Source organism: Trachinotus anak, unplaced genomic scaffold (genome assembly GCF_046630095.1).
Source record: "Trachinotus anak isolate AG129_WGS33_773 ecotype Australia unplaced genomic scaffold, CSIRO_AGI_Tana_v1 ptg000012l, whole genome shotgun sequence".
Taxonomy (NCBI): Eukaryota; Metazoa; Chordata; class Actinopteri; order Carangiformes; family Carangidae; genus Trachinotus; species Trachinotus anak.
In genome coordinates this window covers 12604368-12630261 of record NW_027273863.1, presented here as the reverse complement: position 1 = coordinate 12630261, position 25894 = coordinate 12604368, and the positions used below count along the sequence as shown (strand labels likewise).

Here is a 25894-nt window from a genome sequence, read left to right as displayed (position 1 = left end):
TGTGTCTTTTCTTATCACTCTTTTCCCACCTGTTCTTACAGTGTGTGCTGCTTTCTAGCTGACAAACACTAGATATACTCCAATGGACACCATTTCAAGCCTTTTTTTTTTTTTTTTTTTTTTTTTTTTAAACATTATCAGGTCACAATGCACACATGCGTCATTCTGTATGTTTCAAGAATATGGATTGCATAAGTTGACATTCTTAATGGCCCATCTTTTTGTCTGATCTTTGCTTTGAAGTGTGATGGAGTTAAAAGCTTAGCACAGATTTACAAAGGAAATTATCTTCTCGCTCTTTTACTGCATGTAGAATTCATGAGGATCATCAGCTTTGATATTCTGAACAGAACACACTATCTAATACCTTTGTATTAAAAGTCACGTCTTAAGATAAACATGTTAGAAGCTAAAACTTTGATAATAATCAGTGAATTCAGTTTCTCTGAGGGTACAATGCTACTTCTGTTTCAATAATCTTGCCATCTTCTTTTAATGAAAGTGTGTTTTTGTCTTAGAGGATATTCATCAATAGCCTGAATGTGTACAGAAATTAACACCACAATAGACTGTGAGAACCAAAGTAAGAAGAGCAGAATGAGCTGCAAGAATCTTGCTGCTTTTTCATAATGAAAAATGCCATCAGATTAATAACGTGTATGTTTTGGCAAAGGTAATTAGCAGAAATATACAACGCTATGTTTGGGTTATTTCTCTTTCTTTGGGTGCCCTGTAGAATATTTGAATAGTTGTGGTATTTTGCTTTCCCAAGTATGACTATTACATCATAGCGGGAAGTCAATAGTGCTCTTTTTTGGGTTTTGTTTTATTCAAGAATTTGAATGTGTGAGTTTGGTTTCAGTGCCTCTCACAACATAGCAACACTAAACCCTGACCTCGCCTATCACTATTTACTGGAACGGTGTCATCACTTTGAGAATGTTTTTACGCCACAGACTCAGTCCAACCCCCTTTTATGTTTTCCTGTCCTCCAGTGTTCTTTCTCCACCCACTGCTGAAGTTACCTGGTTAGGTAGGGGCGTGTGTGTGTGTGTGTGTGTGTGTAGGGGGGGTATAAATGTCTGAGAGACAAAGAGGGCCAACACTTCTGTGCTGGAAGTCAAAGGGTCATACTGATATACTGTACACTGTGTTTCCAGAGAGAAGCTGCACAACAGTCACTGCTCATCATTCATTCTTCAACTCATCAAAGACAGAGAGGATTAGCAACGGGAGAACAGAGCTGAGAGACTGCCGTTAAGGGATCAGCCATGCTTGGAGGCGTCCACACAGATTTGTTGGTCACAGTGACTTTACTCTTCCTCTTTCAGACAGTGATTCAGTGCAGGTGGGTCTCAAAATAATTCCGCTTTCAATGGTCACATTTTTGCTGATATTTAAATACTGTTATATGGCTCAGTTTTATGAAGTGGAGAATTAAGAGGATTCTGTTTTTAAATCTGTTGGGTAATTTATGAATTTATGGCATAATTGTTCTAAAAGCAAGTGTTGTCATCCGTTTCCCTTTTTCAGGGCTGAAAATTACTTTTCATTAGTTCCTCTAACAGAGTGGAGGACAGATGCAGGTATGAAGTATTGAAGTATTAAATCTACTAATACCTTTACACGCCATAATTGTTAATTAATTGTTAAAATTAATTAATGAACAGACATGCCAAAGCATACATAATACTATATTTAACCCTTTTTTTCTTGCATAGAATATGTCACACAGTGTTTCTACAACAGACAGAACAATCTGGTTTGTGATTGGACAAGGAGCCAACAAAGAACAGGTACAAAAGAAACCATTTATGGCACAAAAGTTATAGCAATGGATTTGATTAATTAAATGCTGTAGTAATGAAATTGAAAGCCAAATGCATTTTAAAGTCATCATGCCAGGTTTAGTAATGAGTTGACTCTGACACGGAGAGATTACGTGACTGTGGTAACCTTTAATTTTGCCCCTCCCTTATTGGAGAGGATTTGGAACATCAGTCCACAGTTCTGATTTAATCTGCAGACAGGCTGTGACTGTGTCTGTGCCTCGCTGCATATCGCTAATTGATCTGAAGCAGGCTAATAATCTTTTATAGCCTGGTGTTCTCCCAGGGGCAATCAAAGTAAAGGGCCTGCACCTGAGGTTCAGATTTAGCACAAATGCACTCTAAACAGCTATTTTGCATTTAATGATAATTGCACCACAACAGATGTACTTCTTGTTTTATTACAAAAACAAATGCAAGGACATGGTCTCCCATTTTTGGTGAGGAATTATGACACAACATAAAAGCCCATTTCCAACCTGAGAAGTTAATAAATATTCTACCATTTGTATTGTGTGATTTTAACAAGAATGGAGCATCAGTGGGTATAAGGTGAGTGAATTTGTACTTTAGAAACAGGTGCCACAATAGAACTATAAATGAGCATGGTCAGTATGTATGACGACTCCTAAAGCATCTAGCATATTCACATGTTTTTATTGTCCTTCCCACCTCCAGAGGATGGTGCAATGAATATATTAGAAAGCGGTCCACTGGCGCTGGAGGGCGAGGCCTGTCTAGAGTTTTGGTACCAGGCCCCAGTTGCAGCTAATCGGTCTGAACTTCGAGCTATTCTGAAAAGCAGTGATGGTCGAGTAGAAATCTGGGCCTCTCCTGCCCTACCTGGAAATTCATGGAGACAAGTGTTTGTCCCCCTGAAAATCATCACACCAAGGTCTCAGGTAAAATGGCATTTTGTGGTATAACCACATACCTTTAATTGAACAATGATGGTGATTTAAAATATAATGTTGTATATATTTAAATCAATACTTTGCTTTTACATTAGGTTGTACTTGAAGCAGTGTCCATGGAGGGACAGGTCACATTTAACCAGATAGGTGTAAGAAGAGGCTCATGTGGTAAGTATGGGAAAAAAGTTATACTATGTTTCAGTATACACAGTAATAACAATGTTTATGCAATACATAAAGCACTGCTGTCATAACACTTGTCAGATTACTGTCAGGGAAACTGCAAAGAATCCTAAAGTTTAAACATGTAAAATATTATTCATCAGGTTTCAGAATTTCACAGTTTTAGTGAGGCAGTGAGGAAGTGTTATTTTCATTCTTTTGTTTAAATTAAGACAACATTAATTAAAGCATGACTGACATGAATAATAGGTTGGATAACTAAGATAATTAGGAAAACGCATTGACAGTTGATACAGTATTAACACTGAACATAATGATTCATTAACATTACTAATCAACAATTCCTAGCCAGATGGTGTTATGGTTATAAAGTGATTGTTTACTCTGTCATATGTCCCCACAGGACCCCAGTGTGAGTCCAACACAGAGATATGGACAGATGAGTCCACCCGCTGCCTCTGTTCTGCTGGCCAGCTCTCCTGCTCTCCCTCTCAGTGCCCTAAGGGCCAAATCTGTGGTCCTCAAAAAGGAGGCTCCACTGGGAGTTCCACCTTGGGGTGGTGCACTATACACAGTCACACAGACTGCAGCACTTTTGATGGAGTGCTGTTCCGCTTTATGGCCCCCTGCACCTACGTACTGGCTAAAACCTGTACACCCACTGAGGCCCTGCCCATGTTCAGTGTGGAAGTGGTCAATGAGCAGAACAGGAACTCGTCTCTGCCAACAGTCCAGCAGGTCACAGTGGTAACAGAGAACTTCAGAGTGTCCCTATTGAAACAGAAAACACACCGAGTTGTGGTGAGTTACTTAAAAGGGAGACAGAAATTTAAGAAGGCACTCTTACTGTGTTACACTGCATTCTTGCAAAAAAAGAAAATGTCATGTTGTGTATGGAGACCAGTTTTGTCTCACTTCTTATCTGAAAAATAATTGTGAGTCTAAACATCCAAATAAACCTTATTTAATGGTTTTTGCATTTGCTTTAGAGACAGCAACCATGCGGCCATAAAATCATTTTTGGCACACTAACAGTTTATTGTCAGTTTACTCAGCTAAGCTGTTTATCAATGGGACATCACACATCTGAGGACAATAGGAGCATTTCTCATTGTTCATAGCTGAAAGAGACAGTAATTTGCAGAAGAAGCCATCCTCAAGCATTGAATTAACATCTGTATAATAGAAGCAGTTTTTCCCCTTATAAACATATAGTTGCCCTATTCCCCAATTCCATTTCCCGACATTGGTCCCTAGACCTAAGTACTGTCTGTCCAACTTCAGTTTTGGGGCACCTTATTGTTATGCTGTAATGAGGGTTGAGCTTACTAATGCGCTGGATCAAGCAGGTTCCATATCTGCAGCCGACTCTACTGATAAACTGACTTTATGATAGTGCAGAGTTTAATGATATAATGTCCTGGAATTCCCAAAGGACTTATCAGCCTTATCAATTCTCAAAGATACGAGAATGCCTCTTTTTATACAAACTGTCAGATACAGTCAGTCAACACTGCTGAAGGTTGGTAAGGAAATCTAAAGCCCATGTACTCCTCTTCAGGTTAATGGGGTCTGGAGGAAGCTTCCGCTGAACCTCAGTGATGGCACAATCAACATCAAGAGTAACCCCGCTGCTGTTGAACTGGAAACCAGTTTTGGTCTGTCTGTTTCCTATGACAGTGCTGGTGCTGTGCATGTTGCCCTGCCAGCCACATACTCTGATAAGATCTGTGGCTTATGTGGCAACTTTAACCACCTCAGAGGAGATGACTTCCGCAAACCTGATGGTACGAATGCCCAAGATGCTACAGATTTGGCTGAGAGCTGGCAGACTGGGCAAACCACCTCCTCCTGTGAAACTATTCTAGTCCCTCATCACTGTGACCCACTGGAGGAGGCTGAGTATGCCAGTGAGCTGTACTGTGGAGAGCTCCTTTCTAGTACTGGGCCCTTCACTGACTGCCAGTCAGTTCTGGAAGCAGAGAGTTATTTCAGGGGCTGTGTGGTCAGCATGTGCTCCGCTCATGGTGACCCTGCAGTGCTATGCGAGGCATTACAGGGCTACACTGATATCTGCAAGGAGGCTGGAGTCGCTGTACCCATATGGAGGAACTCCACATTCTGCCGTATGTTACTTTTTTGCTTTATGTTTTCATTTCTCTTCCTCCTGTTATTAAAATAGAAGAAACAGTGGCAAATAATGGCTATAATAATACAGTAGAATGAAGGTCACAGTATGTCCTTATTCCTCTCTTTTCTTGGGTCCCCTCAGCCCTTCAGTGTGGTGAGAACAGCTACTATAACTCCTGTGCTGATGGCTGTCCAGAGGTGTGCTCCAGCCTTGATTTAGTTGGCTCTTGTGGAAGCTGTGAGGAAAGATGCGAGTGTGAATCTGGCTTCAAACTCAGTGGGGGAAAGTGTGTCCCAGCAGAGGACTGTGGGTGCTGGCATAATGGGAAACACTATGAGGTAAGTGACATACATGACATAAAAACAATGTCAAATTCACCTATTCATGTCCACAGTGCTATAATTCATTTACACACCTCACTTTTCCCTTGCAGAAAGGAACAACATTCGTGGAAGGAGAGTGTGTGCAACAGTGCCAATGTATGGGTAATAATGACCTATGGTGCACCACAATGCAATGTGCAGACGATGAAGTTTGTAAAGTCAAAGATGGGGTCAAAGACTGCTTCCCTTTCACACCTGCCACCTGCCGTGTGTATGGTGATCCACATTACATCACCTTTGACAAAGTGGCTTATGACTTTCAAGGGGGCTGCAGTTACACACTGGCTACAACATGCGGAGAGGAAGGCTCAGTCCAGTTCAATGTGATTGGACACAACATGCATCCTCCCCTTCAAAACTTCACCCGGTCCAAGCTGGAAGCTGTGACTCTGCAGGTTGAAGATCTTTACCTCACCCTGAATCAAAGTGGCGGGGTCTATGTAAGCATTAAGATTCCTTGCAATTCTCTCTGTCAAACAAGCCCAAATTCTTTTATAGCATGTAATGTAGCAAGACAACTGATATGAAAAAGTGCATGAGACTACAGAGCTTTCACTCAATGCAAAAGTGTCTGATGACCTGCATGAGGCCCATTTACTGTTGTGTCATTGTTCTCTATTATCTGATGTAATTCATAAATGGCAGAGGCTGTTGACTTTACTATCAGCACACCCATGTTTATAGGAGTCAGTTATTACTCTCTCAGGTCATTGGAGGAAGGCACTTGGTTGTCATGTGGGGCTTACAAGAATGCATAAACTAACAGCTGACCCACTTGACTTTACCCTGAACAGCTATTTGGAAGCTAACTGGTTGCACTAACTATCCCAGTAGGAAAAAACATTAACACTTGTTTGGCTTTCAAAAACAAACACAGTTCTCACAAGAATAAACTAATTACAAATAATGGATTGTCCTCTCTCTAGGTGAATAACAGTCCTGTCCAACTCCCCCATTCCACCAATGGAACATACGGCTCAGTGCGGGTCTACATGGAGAGTAATTATATTATCTTGGAGGCGACCTTTGGCCTCAGAATTTTGGTAGATGGGCAGAACAGACTCTTTCTGCAGGTGGATGAGCACTACAAGTATGAACTGTGCGGAATGTGTGGCACCTACTCTGGACACCAGGACGATGATCTTGTAACACCAGACGGCCAAAACACTACAGATGCATTTGAGTTTGGTGACAGCTGGAGGGTAGCAGACAATGATGAGTATGTTATTTTACTAAACAGGGTATTTGCACATTTGTGAGTACAAATTATATGAATGAAATAATAAAAACTCTAAATAGAAAAAAAACATACTACCAAAAGTAAGGAAAACTAAGGTACAGGTTTTTTGGCAAAACTAGAAGCAGGTGCTAATTATATTTCCAATAGCCGTAGTTGTACATCTAGTACTAATTAGCAAATGTTAGCATGCTAATAAACAAAACTCAGATGAACCTGAAAAACACAATACATGCTGAACATTAGCATATTAGCATTATCATTACAAGAATTTTAGCATACTATCATTAGCATTTATCTGAAAGCTCCACTTCACAGTGCTGCACACAGACCAAATATTTTCTGTGAAACCTGGCTTGCCTGATAACTGGATTCATTACCAGCTATATAAACAATTAGCAGGTTGATAACCGTCTAATTCCCAGCCAAATACACCAAGGAGGTAATTTTGGCAGAGGGTATACACTATGCTCACCACTTACAACCTGGCAACCCAACATTTTTTTATGGATTAGAACAACTTATTAAAAAATGTACAATTATTATATAAATTATTAACCAAACTACTCAAACTTATATTTCTTGTTTTGAAGTGGCACCGTACTTCCAAATGTTTTTGATGACTATTTGTCTCCTCCAGGTGTACTGCCTATCCAAATGACCCAAGGCTCTGTGACTATGATGAGGAGGATGAGGCCTACAGTCAGTGTTACGCAATACTGGGAGATCCCTTCAAGACCTGCCATGAACCCATCCACCCAAACATCTACCTTAGTAGTTGTGTGTACGACTATTGTGCCACAAATGGTGACCAACACACCCTATGTGAATCTCTGAAGTCCTACGCAGCGGCGTGCCAGGTTGAAGGAATTGAGCTGCCCACCTGGCAGACAGGCACTGCCTGTGGTGAGTTACATACGTTGGACAATGAAAGTGTCAATCAAGATATGTACACGGACTGACACTGGTCCAGATTAACATTGTTTTTTTCACAAGGTAAAATTTAAATATTTGCTAGCTCTAAATGTTAGATTAAGCAATTCCATTTCATGTCCTGTATTTTGCTCTGCTTCTTCTTTTGTTTTGACCACAGCACAGGACTGGCCCATTGCATATGCAAACTAGGCAACTGCCTAGGGCCCAACCTGAATGTTTCTTTTTTGTTTTGTTTTGTCATGTCAGTGATACAAGCAAAGTTGGAGAAATTATCAGGTGGTTAAGATGGGGAGGGGAAGGCCAAACTAAAAATATTGCCTGGGGCACCAAAAAGCCAAAGATGGTGAACTCATTTCCTTTTTTGTTTCTTTGTTTGTTTGTTCGTTTGGCTTTTTGTTTTGTTTTTGTTCCTATTTCAGCTGACCCCCCAACCACTACAACTCTTCCAACAACTCCAACTCCTACTTCTCCAACACCAGATCAGACTTGTAAGAGCATTCAGGGTTGGAAAAGCTTACCTGTTACTGGTTTGGAAAAACAGTGGCATAATTAATCCAGTTTATAATCCAGTTTATCCAGTTTATAATTAATAATTTCAAAAACAGATTTTTACATTTGACCTTTGCCTACTAGCATAATAATTATTTTACATAAGTTTAATATATAAATGTATTTGAATACATCTGAATAACCTTTGTGTAATTATCTACATATGTGATAAATAATGCTTTTGTGGATAACTTGTTTTTTAACTAAAATTATACTTTTGAAATCGTATTCATACAGATAATTAGCTCACAATAACTATTTCCATTGTGTTTATATGCTTTTTCATAGTCTGTCCCATGAACTGCAACTTTGAAAAAAATCTGTGTGGGTGGGAGCAGCTCATACAGGACAGTTTTGATTGGACAAGACATTCAGGACCCACCCCCTCAGACCTAACTGGGCCAAACCAGGACCACACCACTGGAGGTAAAACCCAGTATGAGGCCAAACTAATACATCTGTTGGGTTGCTACCTTAGTTGTTCATGATTCATGCTTGTTGTGCTTTTTATCATTTCTCTAGCTGGTTTCTACCTATACATTGAGGGAAACAGTGTAACCCATGGAGACTCAGCCCGTCTGATGAGCTCAGTGTGCCATTATAATGGCCCACTGTGTCTACAGTTCTGGTACCATATGTATGGTTCAGCCACAGCAATGGCCCTCAACATCTACCTGCTCAAAGACAATAAAGCTACCAAGCTTTGGTCCATGATGAACAACCAGGGACCTGAATGGCACCTAGGACATGCTGACATCAGAGAGTCTGGTCCTTTCCGAGTAAGTATGACACTATATTGTATATCAGACAAAACATGCACTAAACGGACACTGGTTAAAAGCTCACACTCTTTCTTGTAACAAGCGAATGACCTTATTCTGTAGAGTGACGAAATATTTTTTCACACCACTCATTTCAGATCATTGTAGAGGGAATTCGAGGCTCTAATGCTCAATCAGATGTGGCCATAGATGACATTTCAATCAACTTTGGCTCGTGCTTTGGTGAGATTTACCTCTAAAAAGTGGGGCAACAACGTTTGATTTGATTACTGACATTCTGTACTATGTACATTTTTTTTTCCATTTTAACGGTGCTGATACATTAAGGTCTCAAATTATCATCATACCTGATATGTCAGGGTTTAAACAAAGACAATAATCACTTCCTCCAGGTGGCTTCCCTGGTGTGGTTGGTGGCACTGAGCTTCCCGCCATAACTGCAGAAGTCCTACCCTCACCCCCAGGTAAATGCACGGGAAGCAATATTTTATGGGTCAGTGGTTTCTACATCAGAAGAGTTTGGTTACCAATTAGCACTTATGTCTAGTCCAATAAATACTGAATGTGCAATTTCTAATGGTGATTGAAGGTTATAGATTGTCTAAATTTTTAGGAAGTTGCATAAGTGCCTCAATACTGAGTTCATGTTAATTTTTTGCACGTTTCCCTGTAGTCTGCAGTCTCGACTGCAGCTTCAACAGAAACCTTTGTAGCTGGAATCAGATGATCACAGATGCTTTTGACTGGACATGGCAGAGTGGTTCCACTCCCACCCTGATGACTGGGCCCTCTGCTGACCACACTGGTGGTAATACACTCTTCCTCTATGTGACAATCTAAACAGTGACAAACAATATACAGAGGTAGAGAAAAATTCTGTCTCACCATGGAAAGTATGTCTAACAAATTTGGCATTTTCTTTCCCCATGTCTAGATGGTCGCTACCTGTACATTGAGGCCAGCAGTGCTACACATGGAGACACGGCTCGTCTCATCAGCTCTGAGTGTTCTGACTCTGGACCTCAGTGTGTGCAGTTCTGGTACCATATGTATGGCTCAGCAGATACAATGGGCCTCCATGTTTACCTGCTCCAGAACAGAGTAACCGATGCTGTCTGGTGGAAGAGGAATGACCAAGGAAATATGTGGCACCTGGCTCAGGTGGACATCACAACAACTGGACCTTTTCAGGTGACTCACTTCACACCAGGGACTCAGTTGATGGCCAGCCTTTGGCGTAATAATGCAATATTGTTGTATAACATGTTCTGTAAAATTCACTAATGAATTCCATACCATCATTCAGATCATCATTGAGGGGCGCAGAGGATCTAATGATCAGTCAGATGTGGCAATAGATGATGTAAAGCTTTATCGGGGTCACTGCTCTGGTAAGAAACATGAACACAGAGAAAATACAACACATCTGGAAAGCTGTTTTTAATTCCTATGCTGAGCGCTTTATAACATTGTTGCACTCTGATTACTGACTACTGACTACTAATCTGAGAGGTCTTGTTACAGCACAACCTCCTCAACCTGATATAAACAGCACAGCTCCTCCAAGTCTCCCTTTGCCAACCACTGTGGCTCCAGAGCCACCTCTGGTCAATGTTACTGCCCAGCCTCCTACAGCACATATCACCATACATCCCACAGTGGAAGCAACATCCAACTTAATTAATATGGACAATGTAACTGAAACTCCAGATAACAGACCAACAGCATACTCAGGTACAGTAATTCTACAGCAGCATTTGTACACCCCTAGTTTTGGGACTTGCATAATTTATTTTTTCAACATCCAGGTTTTGTGAGTTCCAGTGTTACCATGTCAGTGATCTCATAATATGTCTGCCATTTCTTTCCAGCATGCCAACTCCACTGTAAATTTGAGCAAGATTTATGTCAGTGGAGTCAAGTACTTGCTGATGTTTTTGACTGGACAAGGCATAGTGGCTCCACTCCCACTCCGATGACCGGTCCATCTTCAGATCACACCACAGGAGGTAATTAACCTTGTGACACGAGCAAAGTGTAGTTGTATACCAAGTTGAATAAGTGTTCAACTGTCGAGGAAAATAAATCAGCACACTCTTTTCCAGATGGATGTCAGCCACAGTCACACTTATGACTAATGAAAATTCCATTGCTGAAGCAGCTCTTCCTTGTCAAACCAGAATGGTAGACTGATAAACACTGTCTGAACAAGGGTTCATGATATGATATTTTTCTCCAGATTATGTCAGTAGAGCTGCTGCTTATGAATGAAGTCCTTTTTTGCCTTTCAGTGTTTAAATGACAATTGCATTGCCGACATTTATCATTACCTCAATTTCATCTGTAATTGGGCATACCTACAACGAAGAAACAATTAAATGTGAAATCAAAACAATAGCTAAGAAACCTTATAATATGATATTTATTATCTTAACTGACCTAACTTTTATGCTCTTATGCAGATGGCCACTACCTTTACATTGAAGGAAACAGTGCTACACATGGAGACACAGCTCGTCTCATCAGCTCTGAGTGTTCTGACTCTGGTCCTCAGTGTCTGCAGTTCTGGTACCATATGTACGGCTCAGCAGACACAATGGGCCTCCATGTTTACCTGCTCCAGGACAGAAAGGCTGATGCTGTTTGGAGGAAAAGGAATGACCAAGGAAATATGTGGCACCTGGCTCAGGTGGACTTGACCACAACTGGAGCTTTCCAGGTGACTTACTTATTAAAGATGTTTCCTTCCCTAGCCTGCCTAATGTTAGAAACTTGCAAAGCAAAACATTGCAAGTGTACTAACTGCAACTACAAATTAGTATAACAGAACCTAATGGATCTACATGCTTTAACAGGCATACTGTGCCTTAGTATTTACCTGTGTGCTTACTTTTTAGATTATTTTTGAGGGGCGAAGAGGTTCCAATGATCAGTCTGATGTGGCCATAGATGATATATCACTTCATCACGGACACTGTACAGGTGATTCTGTCCTTCTGACATTCTACTTAGTCCAAACACAGTACAACTGAAAATTAATGTGACTGACTTGACTGTTATTACAGACTTGACTAAACCAACAACCCCTGCTCCCAAAACTGTGGATTCAGTAGCAACAGCAGGTCCTGAGCTTCCTCCAGCCAACAGCTCATCAGCTACACAACCACCAAGTTCATCAAAACCACAGCTACCATCAACTACTGCATTTACAACAACGACTGCCACAACAACTGCAGCCCCAACTGCTTGTGATACACAAACACCTACAAATCCATTAACAACAACTAAGCCCCCACACACTTCAAGTCATGATGTCCCAATGACCACAAGACCTAATGTTCCAGCAACAACAACAACAGAGCCACCAACAACAAGAACAGAGCCACCAACAACATCAAGACCGTCGACCCCAGCTACAGTTGGTCCCCAAACCACAGCTCAACCACAAACTCCAACAACAGCTAGACCACAACCTCCAACTGAAAGTCAGCCACAGCCACAAACCACAGCTCAACCACAACCTCCAACCACAACTACGTTTACAACAACGACTGCCACAACAACTGCAGTCCCAACTGATTGTGATACACAAACACCTACAACTCCATCAACAACAACTAAGCCCCCACACACTTCAAGTCATGATGTCCCAATGACCACAAGACCTAATGTTCCAGCAACAACAAGAACAGAGCCACCAACAACATCAAGACCGATGACCCCAGCTACAATTGGTCCCCAAACCACAGCTCAACCACAACCTCCAACCACAACTACGTTTACAACAACGACTGCCACAACAACTGCAGTCCCAACTGATTGTGATACACAAACACCTACAACTCCATCAACAACAACTAAGCCCCCACACACTTCAAGTCATGATGTCCCAATGACCACAAGACCTAATGTTCCAGCAACAGCAACAGAGCCACCAACAACAACAAGAACAGAGCCACCAACAACATCAAGACCGATGACCCCAGCTACAGTTGGTCCCCAAACCACAGCTCAACCACAACCTCCAACCACAACTACATTTACAACAACGACTGCCACAACAACTGCAGTCCCAACTGATTGTGATACACAAACACCTACAACTCCATCAACAACAACTAAGCCCCCACACACTTCAAGTCATGATGTCCCAATGACCACAAGACCTAATGTTCCAGCAACAGCAACAGAGCCACCAACAACAACAAGAACAGAGCCACCAACAACATCAAGACCGATGACCCCAGCTACAGTTGGTCCCCAAACCACAGCTCAACCACAACCTCCAACCACAACTACATTTACAACAACGACTGCCACAACAACTGCAGTCCCAACTGATTGTGATACACAAACACCTACAAATCCATTAACAACAACTAAGCCCCCACACACTTCAAGTCATGATGTCCCAATGACCACAAGACCTAATGTTCCAGCAACAGCAACAACAGAGTCACCAACAACAACAAGAACAGAGGCACCAACAACATCAAGACCGATGACCCCAGCTACAGTTGGTCCCCAAACCACAGCTCAACCACAACCTCCAACCACAACTACGTTTACAACAACGACTGCCACAACAACTGCAGTCCCAACTGATTGTGATACACAAACACCTACAAATCCATTAACAACAACTAAGTCCCCACACACTTCAAGTCATGATGTCCCAATGACCACAAGACCTAATGTTCCAGCAACAACAACAACAACAGAGCCACCAACAACAAGAACAGAGCCACCAACAACATCAAGACCGATGACCCCAGCTACAGTTGGTCCCCAAACCACAGCTCAACCACAACCTCCAACCACAACTACGTTTACAACAACGACTGCCACAACAACTGCAGTCCCAACTGATTGTGATACACAAACACCTACAAATCCATTAACAACAACTAAGCCCCCACACACTTCAAGTCATGATGTCCCAATGACCACAAGACCTAATGTTCCAGCAACAGCAACAACAGAGCCACCAACAACAACAACAAGAACAGAGCCACCAACAACATCAAGACCGTCGACCCCAGCTACAATTGGTCCCCAAACCACAGCTCAACCACAAACTCCAACAACAGCTAGACCACAACCTCCTACCACAAAGAATCCAGGATCTGAAACCACAGAAGGACCCCAAACCACAGTTAGAACACACCCTCCAACCACAGCTCAACCTGAGTCACAAACAACTAATAGACCACAACCACCAACCACAGCTAGACCACAACCACCAACTGAAAGTCAGCCACAGCCACAAACAACAGCTACACCACAACCACCAACTACACCTGGAGCAAGTAAGTTTGCTAAAAAAAAAATCTTACACTAGGGGTGGGTGACCTGATGATATTATATCGTGAATGATCTTACTCTGACATGTGATCTACTGTTCAGATGAATCGTACAGATTGTGTCATTAAAAGTTGCTATATTTAGATATTTAATTTTGAAAAGTTCAATCCATGCTAACCAGCCCACTGTCAACTGTTAAACAGCTAGCCCGCTAAATGCAGCCACCAATGGCTGCCCTTGTTCTGCTCTGCAGCCTCAGTGAGTGTCACATGCACAAGTTCTGAACTGGAGCAGAACAAGAACTAGCATCACCACAGTCCAAGACAGTGGAGTTACAGCCCACCCACAGAATGAGAGACCTGCCTGAAGGCAGGACAATCAGAGGCAGAGCAAGCCGGGGCTAGCTGGTCCGCAGCGATTTGTAAACAGCACTGTGGATGAAGAATAGCACCGAACAGACAAATATCTGAAAGAAGCATCAAAACAGCAGAAAGATATGAATCACAACTTGCAGTCAGGATTTTCACAATAAAATCGAGCATATGATCTTTTTGCTGATCACCCACCCCTCCTTTACACCTCACATGTTAGGCAACACTGTCAAAAGTCACTTCTGAGCTAAGAATGGCTGATAAATGTAAAGTATGAATTGTATGGACTTTTTTTGTTTGTCTTTTTGTGCTTAAGTATATGATGTATATACTCTATCTTTCTTTTGCTCTCTAGCACCCTCTTGTCCAGAGAACAGTCATTACACGAGTTGTATCCCTGCCTGCAGTCCAACCTGTACATACCTGAATGGCCCACCACGCTGCAGTGACAGTGACAGTTGTGTGCCGGGATGTGTATGTGATGATGGTTTTGTGCGGAAATCACGCCGTTGTGTGCCTATCCAAGAGTGTGGATGTGTGGACAGGAATGGCACCAAACATCAGGTGAGAGACAGTTCAGAATAACTCTTAATCACTGGCACAATTCATGTATTTTCTGAAAGCCAGAACATTGCATGTGGAGACTTTACGATGACTCTCTCTTTCTTGACAGTTCAATGAAGTGTGGTACACCAATCACTGCAGTCAGAAATGTGAATGTGAGAAAGATGATGGCGTGGGGAAGATTGATTGTGATGACAAAGATGAATGCGATGGAAATTCTGTCTGCCTTCAAAATGACAAGGGCGAATATTACTGCCAGTCTACAGGTGCGGTAAATGCCAACATTTAACTCAAATCTAAACTATGTTACATCTTCCTCACTAATTTATGAATTTCTCTACACTTGTCGCTCCACAGGATTCAGTGAGTGCACTATAAAGGGAGACCCTGAGTACAGAACCTTTGATAAAATGAAGCACGACTTTGAGGGTGAGCACCTACATGTGCTAGTCCAGACCAAAAACTTGCCAAATAACCTTCCAGATGTCTACATCGAGGGCATCAATAAACGCACAGCAGATGATGACGATGATAGCCAGCAGCATGGTGATGAAGATGACAATGATGAAGATGATGATGATGATAATGACGATGATGATCACAAACATGATGATGATAGTGAAGAGAATGAGGAACACCACAGAATACAAGAGCTTAAGATCAGAGTTTACAATCACACTGTGGAGTTCAAGAAGAATCTGAGGCTGATCGTAAGTATCAAGAGCATTTTTAACAACACACAGCTGCCATCTCATTTTCCTGTGGCACATTTTCAGCAGACACTGTATTAGGTACATGCGATCATATATTTCTGCTTGCCCACAAACATTTGTGAAAACACTGAGGGAAATAACCAGCACTCCTTCACATCTTTTACTGCGAGGTGTTACTAAAGTAGTGAGGCAGATGATGTGCTATATGTTATTTAAATATGTTTGTATTTGTGTATGCATATTTGTATAGGAGAGACACAGAGAGAATATTTAACAGGTGCATACACACAGTGGAGTCTGAAATCACTAAATTGTGTATATATATTATATATATTTGGGCTGTCAAACAATAATTTTTTTCTTAATCGTGATTAATCACTGAATTTCAATAGTTAATCGCAATGAATTGCATGTTTTATCACATGATTAAAATTCTATCATTTTACATTTCAGAACAGTTTTTAGGTCTGCATTAACAATGAAAAGCAATTATTACCAGTGTATCTCGATTGGGAATCAAACGAATGCAAAGAACGTAGAACTAGAAGCATGTCTGATGTGTAATTATGAAGATGTCTGATAATTTATCTATCCGTAGACAAGCTCTGGGTGAGTTATATTTTTATTTTCCAACTCAGTCGATTTCCACGACAATTCAGGCATTGGATTTAAACACTTAAGGTCTCCCAACACGCCCCTTTATGCAGAACGGAACCATCCCCCTTTTGCTCCCATAGACATGACTTGCCATGAAGTATCTTGCTCCGCCATGTAAAATCTTTGTAGGAAGTGTCTGTGGCAGCTTGACAACAAGTAAGGGTGCATCAAAGGGTCAAAATAGCAGCAGCCAAAGATTCTACAAAGTAGCGCTTTAGAATCTTTGGCAACAGCACCAGTGACAATGTAAAATAAAGAAAGTAACACAATTTTTTTTTAAATTATGCGTTATGCTGGGTCCTTAATCTTATCACAATTAACACGTTAATGAAGTTAGCATCCTAACTACAGCAAAGGCTGATGGGAATGGCATTAGTTTTGCAGGTATTTGGTCATAAACCAAAGTATTGGACAAACTTCGATCAAAATTCCATCCTAATGGGGACATGGAATAATCAAGGGATGGCCAAAATCAGCAGGCCTAATCCTCTGGGGAACATGAATATCTTTCTACAATTTTGTGCCAGTCCATCTTATAGATGTGGAGATATTTCATTGAATAAGTGAGATGATGAAATATCATTAGGAATGATCCCATGGGGACCATAATTTCATTGTAATCCCTCAAAAAGTCGAGAAATTTAAGTCTCACCACAGACTGATATTTCTGTCCCCAAGTCAAAATGTTCATAGTCGACTCAGAGTCTGCACTTCAACTGCATGGACTCCAGGTGGGGGGGTGGGGGTGTCATCTTTGGTACATTAATTGGTCAGGTGCTTGTGGTTAGTTGGTTCATGCTTCATGAGAGAGTATTTTTATACACACACTCAACATTATTACTGATGGCTTTTCTTCATTAACTTTATTCACAAATAGGAGAACTATATCATTCACTCTCCTGCACATCATCTCAGTTCATCTGCCCCGAACCACAATTCTATACATGACTCATGACTTATATTTTACCGAAAAACTTTTTTGTTTGTATAAAACATGAGATTTCCACTCAGTCAGAGAAAGGAAAAGTTGGCATCTTGTTCCGTTATGAAATTCAGCAGTGTCTCTCCTGGCGGGCTGCTGACAGCGCTGTCAGCTGGACACCAGAGCTGAGAGTATCAGAGAGTATGAGTCAACTCACCAATGCAAGTCGACAGCCCCACTAAATATGGATGTTCTGTGGATCCCTGTACACAACACACATAATCGTACAAGACCAAATACTAGTTCCTTCAAGTCAACTTAAATGTTCTTCTGACACATCCCCCTCTCTATCTCCCTCCAGGTGGATGGAAGGAGAACTAATACTCCTGTCTCTCCAACTGCTGGTTTAAACATCCGGAAGCATTCCTCTCGCATCTACCTGAAGACAGACTTTGGCCTCTCAGTGGAGTTTGATGGACACAGCAAAACAGGTAACTAATCTTCCTCTCATTAAACACGTTAATTCTGGACACATGTAGAATCAACAGTCAACAATCCTTAAATCACAATTTATTACCTGATTGTTTATCTAATTCTGTGTCAAACAATCAGTTATTTTCTGGGTGACACTGTATTGTTAATGTTATTCCTGCAGAGATCATCCTACCCCGGATATACAAAAGGAAAGTTGGGGGTCTGTGTGGGAACTTTGACAGTCAAAAGTGGAATGACTTAATGAAGCCAGATGGTGCAATGGCCGGAAGTGTTCAAGAGTTTGGCGAGAGCTGGAGAGTGTAAATATCAGACAGATGTAAGGGTGAGACACAGCACTTAAAGAGACCCTGTGGAGGCTTTAACCACAAGTAGAGACATTATTCTGTCAGTTTACTAAGAAAACTCCACACCAATAACATCCATCACCTTAGAAAGTACAAACAAACAGAATTAATGCTGATTTAGTTTTTTCTTCGGACAACAAACCTTCCAAAGCTTCCAAACATGACTTGGCATAAACATGACCAGTAGCACTGATGTCCAGTTTTCTTTACCCCCCCCCAGCTTTTCAGGAGAACAACTTTTTGCTGTTATAAACAAAGTGTATCATAGTAAAAGCACTTCCCTACTGCAACTGCTTTTGTCTGGGATTTTGCATTGTTTCAGGAAAAGAAAGTTTTCAGTTTTTATCATTTAAAAGTTACACATCTCTTTGAAATCTCCCTTTTTCAATAAATCTTTGGAATCTGTGACAGTGAATCAGACCTTTTGGGATTTCTGGTTTTGTCACTGCCATGCAAACTATTCATTCAAAAGTGGCATTCTTACAACTTATTCTATCTCTTGTAAAGCAACCCTGAACAAAATGTACAATATTGTGTTTAAACAATGAGAATGCATGACTACACATGGATTATTTATCACTATCTGATATTGTTGAAAACATTAAATGTGCAATTAATTATTCAAAATGTTGCTTGCACTTGGTCATAATGTGTATTTGTATGGCAGCACAATGTTCACTGTTCCAATAAATATGTACTGTGGCTAAATTTGTGTCGCCTTGTGTCTAGCCATGTCAGTCTCCAGTGTACAGCATTCTTGACATATCTACAATCTGACTGTAAACCAGTGGAACGGAGAAACTCATCAAACAATGTAACAAATGACAAAACACAGAACTTGTGTAACATGATATTGTAAGTTGAAGACAAGGGTTTTTACCCGCCCTTTCTGTCCAACAATAGGACTAGTCTTGTCAGGACTGTATCTGTGTCAGTGTGTGTGGGTGCCTGTGTGAATGTGATCGTCTTTGATGCTCATATATAAATAAGCCTGGGCTACACTCAGCAGCCACAAAGCAGGGTCATGGATTGCTTTTCACCGTGCTTCTTTCTCCTGCTGGTGTTGCTGCCACTCCATCATGGTGAGTAAAACATTACCACATTAAATATTTAATTACAGTTAAATAATATTAAGTCAGGGCATCTTCAAATTTAGAATGGCGACCTGCCCTCGCCCGCTGTCAGCTGGGATTGGCTCCAGCCCTCCCGCAAACCTATAAGGATAGGCAGTATAGATGGATGGATGGATGGATCTTCAAATTTTTCTCATAAAGCAAAAAAATGTGTCTAACCCTATCACTTTTATGACAAGGATGAACAAACACAAACTGCTGAAGTTTGATAAACAAGGATTTGACTATTGATCTTTGATCTTTGTGTAAAAAGCAAATTGATTGCCAAATGATTAAATAATATAAACACTAAATGACTCAGCTGATTGGATTATTCCAAAGAAAAATGGTTAATAATTCAATGCTCACAAGTGCAGCGCCACTGTCAATGTAAAACTTCCCCCTGCTGGACCAGATTATTGTCCTTGTGTTTTATTTTTGCCTTTTGAAGTGTCTAATATTAATCTTCCATCAAACCTGGAACCTAAATTTACTGTTAACTAACTGTTGTAGGGTAATGGAGTAGATGTAGTTGTCTGAAAACTATCTGTGTCACATCTGTACCAGACAATTCATCCATGACATTGCGTCCAAGCCAGCTACAGTGGGGTCCAAATGTCACAGATCCCTTTGGGAAAGTGCTCTCAGACTTTTGAACCTCAGTGTACCTCTCTTCAGGGAAAAAAAATCACAATAAATAAATGTTTATTCTTGAATTCTAATGAAATGACATGCCACTGTCCCTTTTTAATTTTCTAGCTCAAATATCAACTCCCAGTACCGCACCAACAGGTAATATCCATAATACAACTCTCCCTGTCCCCACACTCCTATAGGGCAACATATTCTGCCTCCATCTCTCTCCCTGCAATGACTGGCAACATCACCTTCACTTATCTCAGCTCCACCCACCCAAGATGCATCAAACATTACTACCACTCTCATCTTAATTTAGAATGATGCTTGCCAACCTGTCCCCAGACCCTGACAGCTCTGCTGCGCAGCCATAAAATACATCTCTGCTACAACTACTAGTACAATTATATATGTACACTATCTTTTGTAGAACAAGATGTTATTAGTCATCTGCTTCATTGCTGTTTGCTAAATAATCGTGATTTTCTAAGTGACCAGAGTGATCTTAAAATGACACACAACTCTGTGCAGTGTAGAGCTTGTAGTTTCACTCAACAACAGCTGTGTGGTGTGTGCTCCAGGCTGTGCAGGTCCGCCAGTGCTGTGCTGCTCTGGTCAAAACAACACCTGTTCAAGGCAGTGTTTCTGTGACGAGTTCTGTGTCACACTGAACGACTGCTGTGCTGACTACAACTCAACCTGCACATGTAAGTGAGAGTGAGTGCAAAAATTAGAGAACATTTTCAAAAATTTAGTGTATATCAGCATGTGATTTGAGATTGAGATAGGAGTTAAGATTTATAGTGCAAATCTTTTGTCTCCTGCAGCTTTGACCACTGCACCGCCTCGCATGTTCAGCACATCAAACAGCAGTACTACATCCAGAATGGCAAATATCATCACAACTTTGCCCTCCACGGCCTCTTCAACAACGGCGCCCAATACAAAAAGCAGCAGTGCAACATCTACGCCAGCAGATAACCACACTACTTCATCAGTCTCTGTAACAACAGCAAGAGCTACTACAGCAGCCCACACAACAAACAGAAGTACTACCTCTACAGCACCAGATATTGGCACCAATATCATCACAACTTTGCCCTCCACGGTCTCTTCAACAACGGCGCCCAATACAAAAAGCAGCAGTGCAACATCTACGCCAGCAGATAACCACACTGCTTCATCAGTCTCTGTAACAACAGCAATGGCTACTACAGCAGCCCACACAACAAACAGAAGTACTACCTCAACAGCACCAGATATTGGCACAAATTCATCACAACATCCAGTCTCTCTCATTACAGCACCCAGTACAAAAAACAGCAGTACACCTACACCTACACCTACACAGACAGATATCACCACATCATCACCATCCACTGTCTATTCAACATCAGCGCCCAGTACAAGAAGCAGCAGTACCACATCTGCACTATCGGAGGTGAGCACCACAGCAACCAGCCAAAAAAGCAGCAGTGCTACATCTTCATCAGCAGATGGCCTCTCAACTTCAGAATCCACAGCCTCAACACCTACAGGTTGGTCATTTTAATTGTCTATGCTAAGGCTATAATTTTTATTATTTACATCAGGGTGTGGCCCAACAACTCAGTCAGTGATCCACTCACTCTGGCATGCTCACCAACACCTAAGGCTTTTAATAGTAAACTTGTGCTCACAGCAGGAACAACACTGACAGAAACCAGTACGACTGAGTACTAGTGGTGTCACATTTTCACATGCAGATGGAAGCACATCTGGTGTTTCCAAAAAAAACGCAGATTCTAAGACCACCACCAGCTCAAATAAAGATTCAGTCAGTGAAATGGACTTTTGTACTATGTAGTTACCAGTCTGCATTATAAAAATACATTTTCTTTCTTCTTTTTTTTTTCAGATTACCATCTAGTGGTTATTCACCTAAAAGCTTCTGTTTTAGCCAATAATGAGGAGAATGAAGATGTGATTTCAAAGGTTTTATCTCATGCAAGTATAAACAACCTTTGTGTTACAGTGTCACAAAAAACAGGTTATTACACATTATGCACGCCTTTATCACTAATAAGTGAGTGTCTTCTCTCATACAGTTTCTATCCCAGGCCTTTCTGCAGCAGAGCTGTAATGGCTGCACTTTGATCATCAGACGCATCAAATCCACCTGAGAAATGGCCTAGGTTTCAGCCAGACAACCAGCCGTGGGGTCATGGGAGTTGTTGTATTCACCACCATTGTCACCATTGCAGTCAGCTACTCCTGCTTAGGATTCCTTCAGTGTCAGTCGTTCAGGAGGTTTGTAATGGGAGCTGAATTATCTGCATTGGTCCCCTCCTTTCCAAAACAAATGATTAAATCCAGGAAAAAAAACACGCTAAAAATGGGTGCTTCTGCAGCACTGTTCAGTCAGTCAGGACATCAGGAGAGCCTGGGAGACGAGCTGCCACTGACGTTTGCTCAGTTTGTTTCTGTGATAACTGAGGATCCATATGTCCAATGACTAAAATCCTTCAGAAGTTAAAATATATAGTTAGAAATTACAAAGATCTAAAAAGTGTATTGTAAAAATGTGGTTTAAAACTGGATAAAAAGTTAGTTTTGACTGCTTCTGGTAGAAAACCACAATGCTGACATATGCGTTAACAGGACATGACAGCATTGACATGTGACCAAATGAAACAAACCATTACCTTGATTAAAATTACTAGGTTTGAAACTGATGGAAACATTTGAGATAATCTAAGTACACAACTCAACAAAATATATAACATATATATTAAGACCTATATGCAACACAGGTCTGGTCGTTTCTAGACAAATTAATGCAGACAAGTTACATTTTATACCATTAAATCTAAACAAAGAACCACATAGTCATCAGCGCTATGTGTTGTGCAGCCAAACACTGATAAAGGTGGTGCTGTCTGGTTGGATAGTGTCTACGAGCGGTGAATCCAACACTTGATGGATGAGGGAAGAAGTTAGTAATGTGTGGTGCAGATCAAAAGTGTGTGCTCTCTTGCGGCCCATCGACACAATCCCACTGAGCAACTGTGAGTTTATTCTACAGACTGAGTCCGTCTAATCATATTGTGTCACCAAGATGTTGAATCAGTCCTGCAGCTGGGTGTAAACTCTCAAATGTCGTGATAATAATGGAATTCTAATGCCAGGTGATGGGCAGGTGTCTTGCTTAATCCTCACTGCAATCAGTATCAATATGCACTATGATTAAATATGTGTCAGCTTTAATCTATTGGAGTCTCAGCTGTAGCTACAACAGCCTTTGTTAAATGTCTATAGCCTTAAGGCATAACCCATTGTGCATGTGTGAATCATCAAAGAAATAAAAATTGCTGTGAACTTTTGTAACATGAGATGGTATTTTATGTATTTGGCACTGGGATCATGTTCTTCAGAAGTGTCAGCCACTGTAAACAATGCTATAATATAAGTATTAGTATTATTTTCTTAATGTTATTATCTGTAACAGACTATTGTGAAATTCTAAAAATGTTACCTTGCCTTTTTTTTGCTGGATTGACCTACTTTTTGGTGAGCTTTTTGTTTGGTGTGTGTCCCTGAATCTCTAATTAAAAATCATATCCAGTGCCATGCTTTGAACAAGCATTTGTTTTTTTAGGTGTGTGTTGTAGGTGTGTGTCGAGTCTGGAATCTGACGGTTCAACTCTGTGGTTGGGCTTGGTTGAAGTGGATCTGTCAGTCTGATGCCAATCTGTTTTCATGTCACAGTTTCACTTAACTTGATGATTTCCGCCTCTTCATACACAGTTTACCAAGCAGTTGTAAATTAAACTGTTCTCTCTTGGTATCCTGTGGCTGAGTCACTGTATGAAAATATGGAGAGGCACAAAATATTTTACTCCTCCACTTGAATGTAAGATGAGGAAATGAGGTTGTAGCATGTTGCACATCGTTGTATATGATTGTTACAGTGCAAACATAGTGGAGAAGTGGAGATTCTTCAATGTCTGAGAACAGACATGTTTTTGAAACAGCAAGAGTAGGTCTAACATGCAGTTATTATGATATTCATTTTGTAATTTACAAGTATTCCTCCTACATGAAAGTATTATACAACTACACGGAGCAGAGAAGATCAATTCAACTGATGTGTAATATAGATTGCAGTATCATATTAAGCAAATGGAGAACTTACTCAATTAGGAAAGCAAAGTAACTGCACTGTGGACACTTTGCTGTAGCTGGGTTTATCGACAGACACAAGTACACAAAATAAATGAGAATTATACAGAGGGCATTAACTTAACCAAAGTCACAGCCTGTTCCACACTGTGGTCCATAATAAAAGTGTAGGGCACAATGAGGAAATTGGTTTACAGTGTGTGCATGAAATTAAGCATGCACAAACACACACACACACACATACACACACACACACACAAAGAAAGAAAAAACAGTGAGTAGCAGTCCAGCTGTTGACACATATTATAATGTAATGTTTGACGACCTCAGCCAGGGGCTATAAGTTCAGTATAGATAGAGCAACACTCAAAGTAATGAAGTGATCGATCATTTGGAGCCAGATTCATCAGACAAAACAAAATACAATCTAACACTGTCTACACTGTCAAATTGTTTGACATTATGCATTTACCATTTAATTGTCCACTTAAGAGTAGATGCTTTCTGCAGCCTCCAACAAAGGTCCAGTGATGAAAAGAACTATTTTAAAAATGGCTCCTCCGTTTGATTGAAGGGGTTGTTTTGTTTTTTAGTTTGACAGATTTATTCTGTAATGAATTTCTGCTTTGTTAAGTGTACAAAAAAACTTTTGCCTCAAATCATTTTACTGACACAGATCACATCTTTTACATTGCGGGTGGAGATGCTGTGCTGTGTGTTCAGGGTCAGTCAGACTTGACACTGGAGGATTTATTGACGTTCTCCACTGGTGCAGCAACAATCCCTCCACTTGGGATCAGTGCGGTACCTACACCGGCATTTTTGCATGAGCCACTGAACAACAGGAGGGTTTTCCCGGAGGCAAATACATGCACCCTTGTTCTGACGTTGCTGTTACATGCCTCATGAAAACTTCAGTGACCATATGATTTCTGGTATTGTTCAATCCCCAAATTTTGGCACAGCTTGATGAGTAAGGGTGAGGTAACAGCATGTAAATATTTCTTAATTGTCCTTAATTGTTCGTAATATTGTTATTAATATTATAAAAATATTGATATTGTTATTGACCTTGTTGTTTTTTCATAAAACAATAAAATTTCAACACTTGATATGTTGTCTTTTCAATGAAATATGCGTTTACATGATTTGCAAATCATCACAATCTGTTTTTATTTACATTTTACACAGTGTCCCAGCTTTTTTGGAAACAGGGTTGTAGTTTAATCATCATAGTAACTACTCTGCATTGTAGTTGCACTACAGTACAACTTGAAAACGCATTTGCATCCAACACGTAGTTTTTGATCATAATATTTTGCGTTAAGTACCAGGTACTTTGTGCCAACCCAAACTGCTGGGAATTCAGTGAGTTATAAGAGCTGTAAGAGAGGACAGACCTCTTCCCACAGTATATTCTTATGTGTAGCAGGAGGACACGGGATATTTGTAAAATATATTTGTCAATATACCTTACAAACAAATGTAAAAAATGTGTGTAGGCCTATTAGTTTATAAAATGATCCATACATTTATGTAGCACATAAATCACAAGTGGGATTGTGAGGCCACTAGCCAGTCATCAGTTATTTCATCCATATGATTCTTACAAGATTTATATCTTAACTATTGACGCACAAATAGAGTTAACAGCATTATCTCATGCACAGG

At 40.7% G+C, this 25894-nt stretch overlaps 2 protein-coding genes across 6 annotated transcripts; both read left to right on the top strand.

Moving 5' to 3' along the window:
* The first annotated feature begins 161 nt into the window (after positions 1-161).
* Positions 162-19022, top strand: LOC139628779 (mucin-2). Of its 3 annotated transcripts, XM_071490829.1 has the most exons (31): positions 162-1348; positions 1534-1586; positions 1722-1796; positions 2508-2731; positions 2839-2911; positions 3330-3727; positions 4488-5052; positions 5199-5395; positions 5491-5880; positions 6367-6659; positions 7318-7583; positions 8033-8101; positions 8451-8588; positions 8685-8941; positions 9082-9166; positions 9337-9408; positions 9618-9752; positions 9879-10135; positions 10251-10335; positions 10469-10678; positions 10816-10953; positions 11407-11663; positions 11842-11926; positions 12010-12417; positions 12967-14049; positions 14188-14253; positions 14975-15183; positions 15293-15449; positions 15541-15893; positions 17837-17966; positions 18131-19022. In XM_071490829.1, exons 1-31 carry the CDS (start codon positions 1272-1274, stop codon positions 18271-18273), a joined length of 6948 nt encoding a protein of 2315 aa, XP_071346930.1. In that variant the 5' UTR covers positions 162-1271; the 3' UTR covers positions 18274-19022. The 3 variants fall into 3 exon arrangements, with proteins under 3 accessions (XP_071346930.1, XP_071346928.1, XP_071346929.1); XM_071490827.1 differs by having other exon boundaries at positions 939-1348; positions 12967-14253; XM_071490828.1 differs by lacking the exon at positions 8033-8101 and having other exon boundaries at positions 941-1348; positions 12967-14253.
* Positions 19023-19158: 136 nt separating this feature from the next.
* Positions 19159-25345, top strand: LOC139628781 (uncharacterized). 3 transcript variants are annotated; one of them, XM_071490832.1, is made up of 6 exons: positions 19159-19396; positions 20186-20218; positions 20644-20769; positions 20890-21600; positions 21960-22052; positions 22150-25345. In XM_071490832.1, exons 1-6 carry the CDS (start codon positions 19339-19341, stop codon positions 22182-22184), a joined length of 1056 nt encoding a protein of 351 aa, XP_071346933.1. In that variant the 5' UTR covers positions 19159-19338; the 3' UTR covers positions 22185-25345. The 3 variants fall into 3 exon arrangements, with proteins under 3 accessions (XP_071346933.1, XP_071346931.1, XP_071346932.1); XM_071490831.1 differs by having other exon boundaries at positions 19238-19396; positions 21960-22048; positions 22150-25337; XM_071490830.1 differs by having other exon boundaries at positions 21960-25343.
* Positions 25346-25894: the final 549 nt, after the last annotated feature.

Bases quoted from the DNA above. Each gene is read 5' to 3' on its own strand.
- LOC139628781 (XM_071490830.1), top strand. From the start codon at position 19,339: ATGGATTGCTTTTCACCGTGCTTCTTTCTCCTGCTGGTGTTGCTGCCA. The intron at 19,397-20,185 runs GTGAGTAAAACA...TTAATTTTCTAG, and splicing joins GTTGCTGCCACTCCATCATG to CTCAAATATCAACTCCCAGT. The intron at 20,219-20,643 runs GTAATATCCATA...TGTGTGCTCCAG, and splicing joins TCCCAGTACCGCACCAACAG to GCTGTGCAGGTCCGCCAGTG.
- LOC139628779 (XM_071490827.1), top strand. From the start codon at position 1,272: ATGCTTGGAGGCGTCCACACAGATTTGTTGGTCACAGTGACTTTACTC. The intron at 5,053-5,198 runs GTATGTTACTTT...GGGTCCCCTCAG, and splicing joins GAGGAACTCCACATTCTGCC to CCCTTCAGTGTGGTGAGAAC. The intron at 15,894-17,836 runs GTAAGTATCAAG...ATCTCCCTCCAG, and splicing joins AGAAGAATCTGAGGCTGATC to GTGGATGGAAGGAGAACTAA.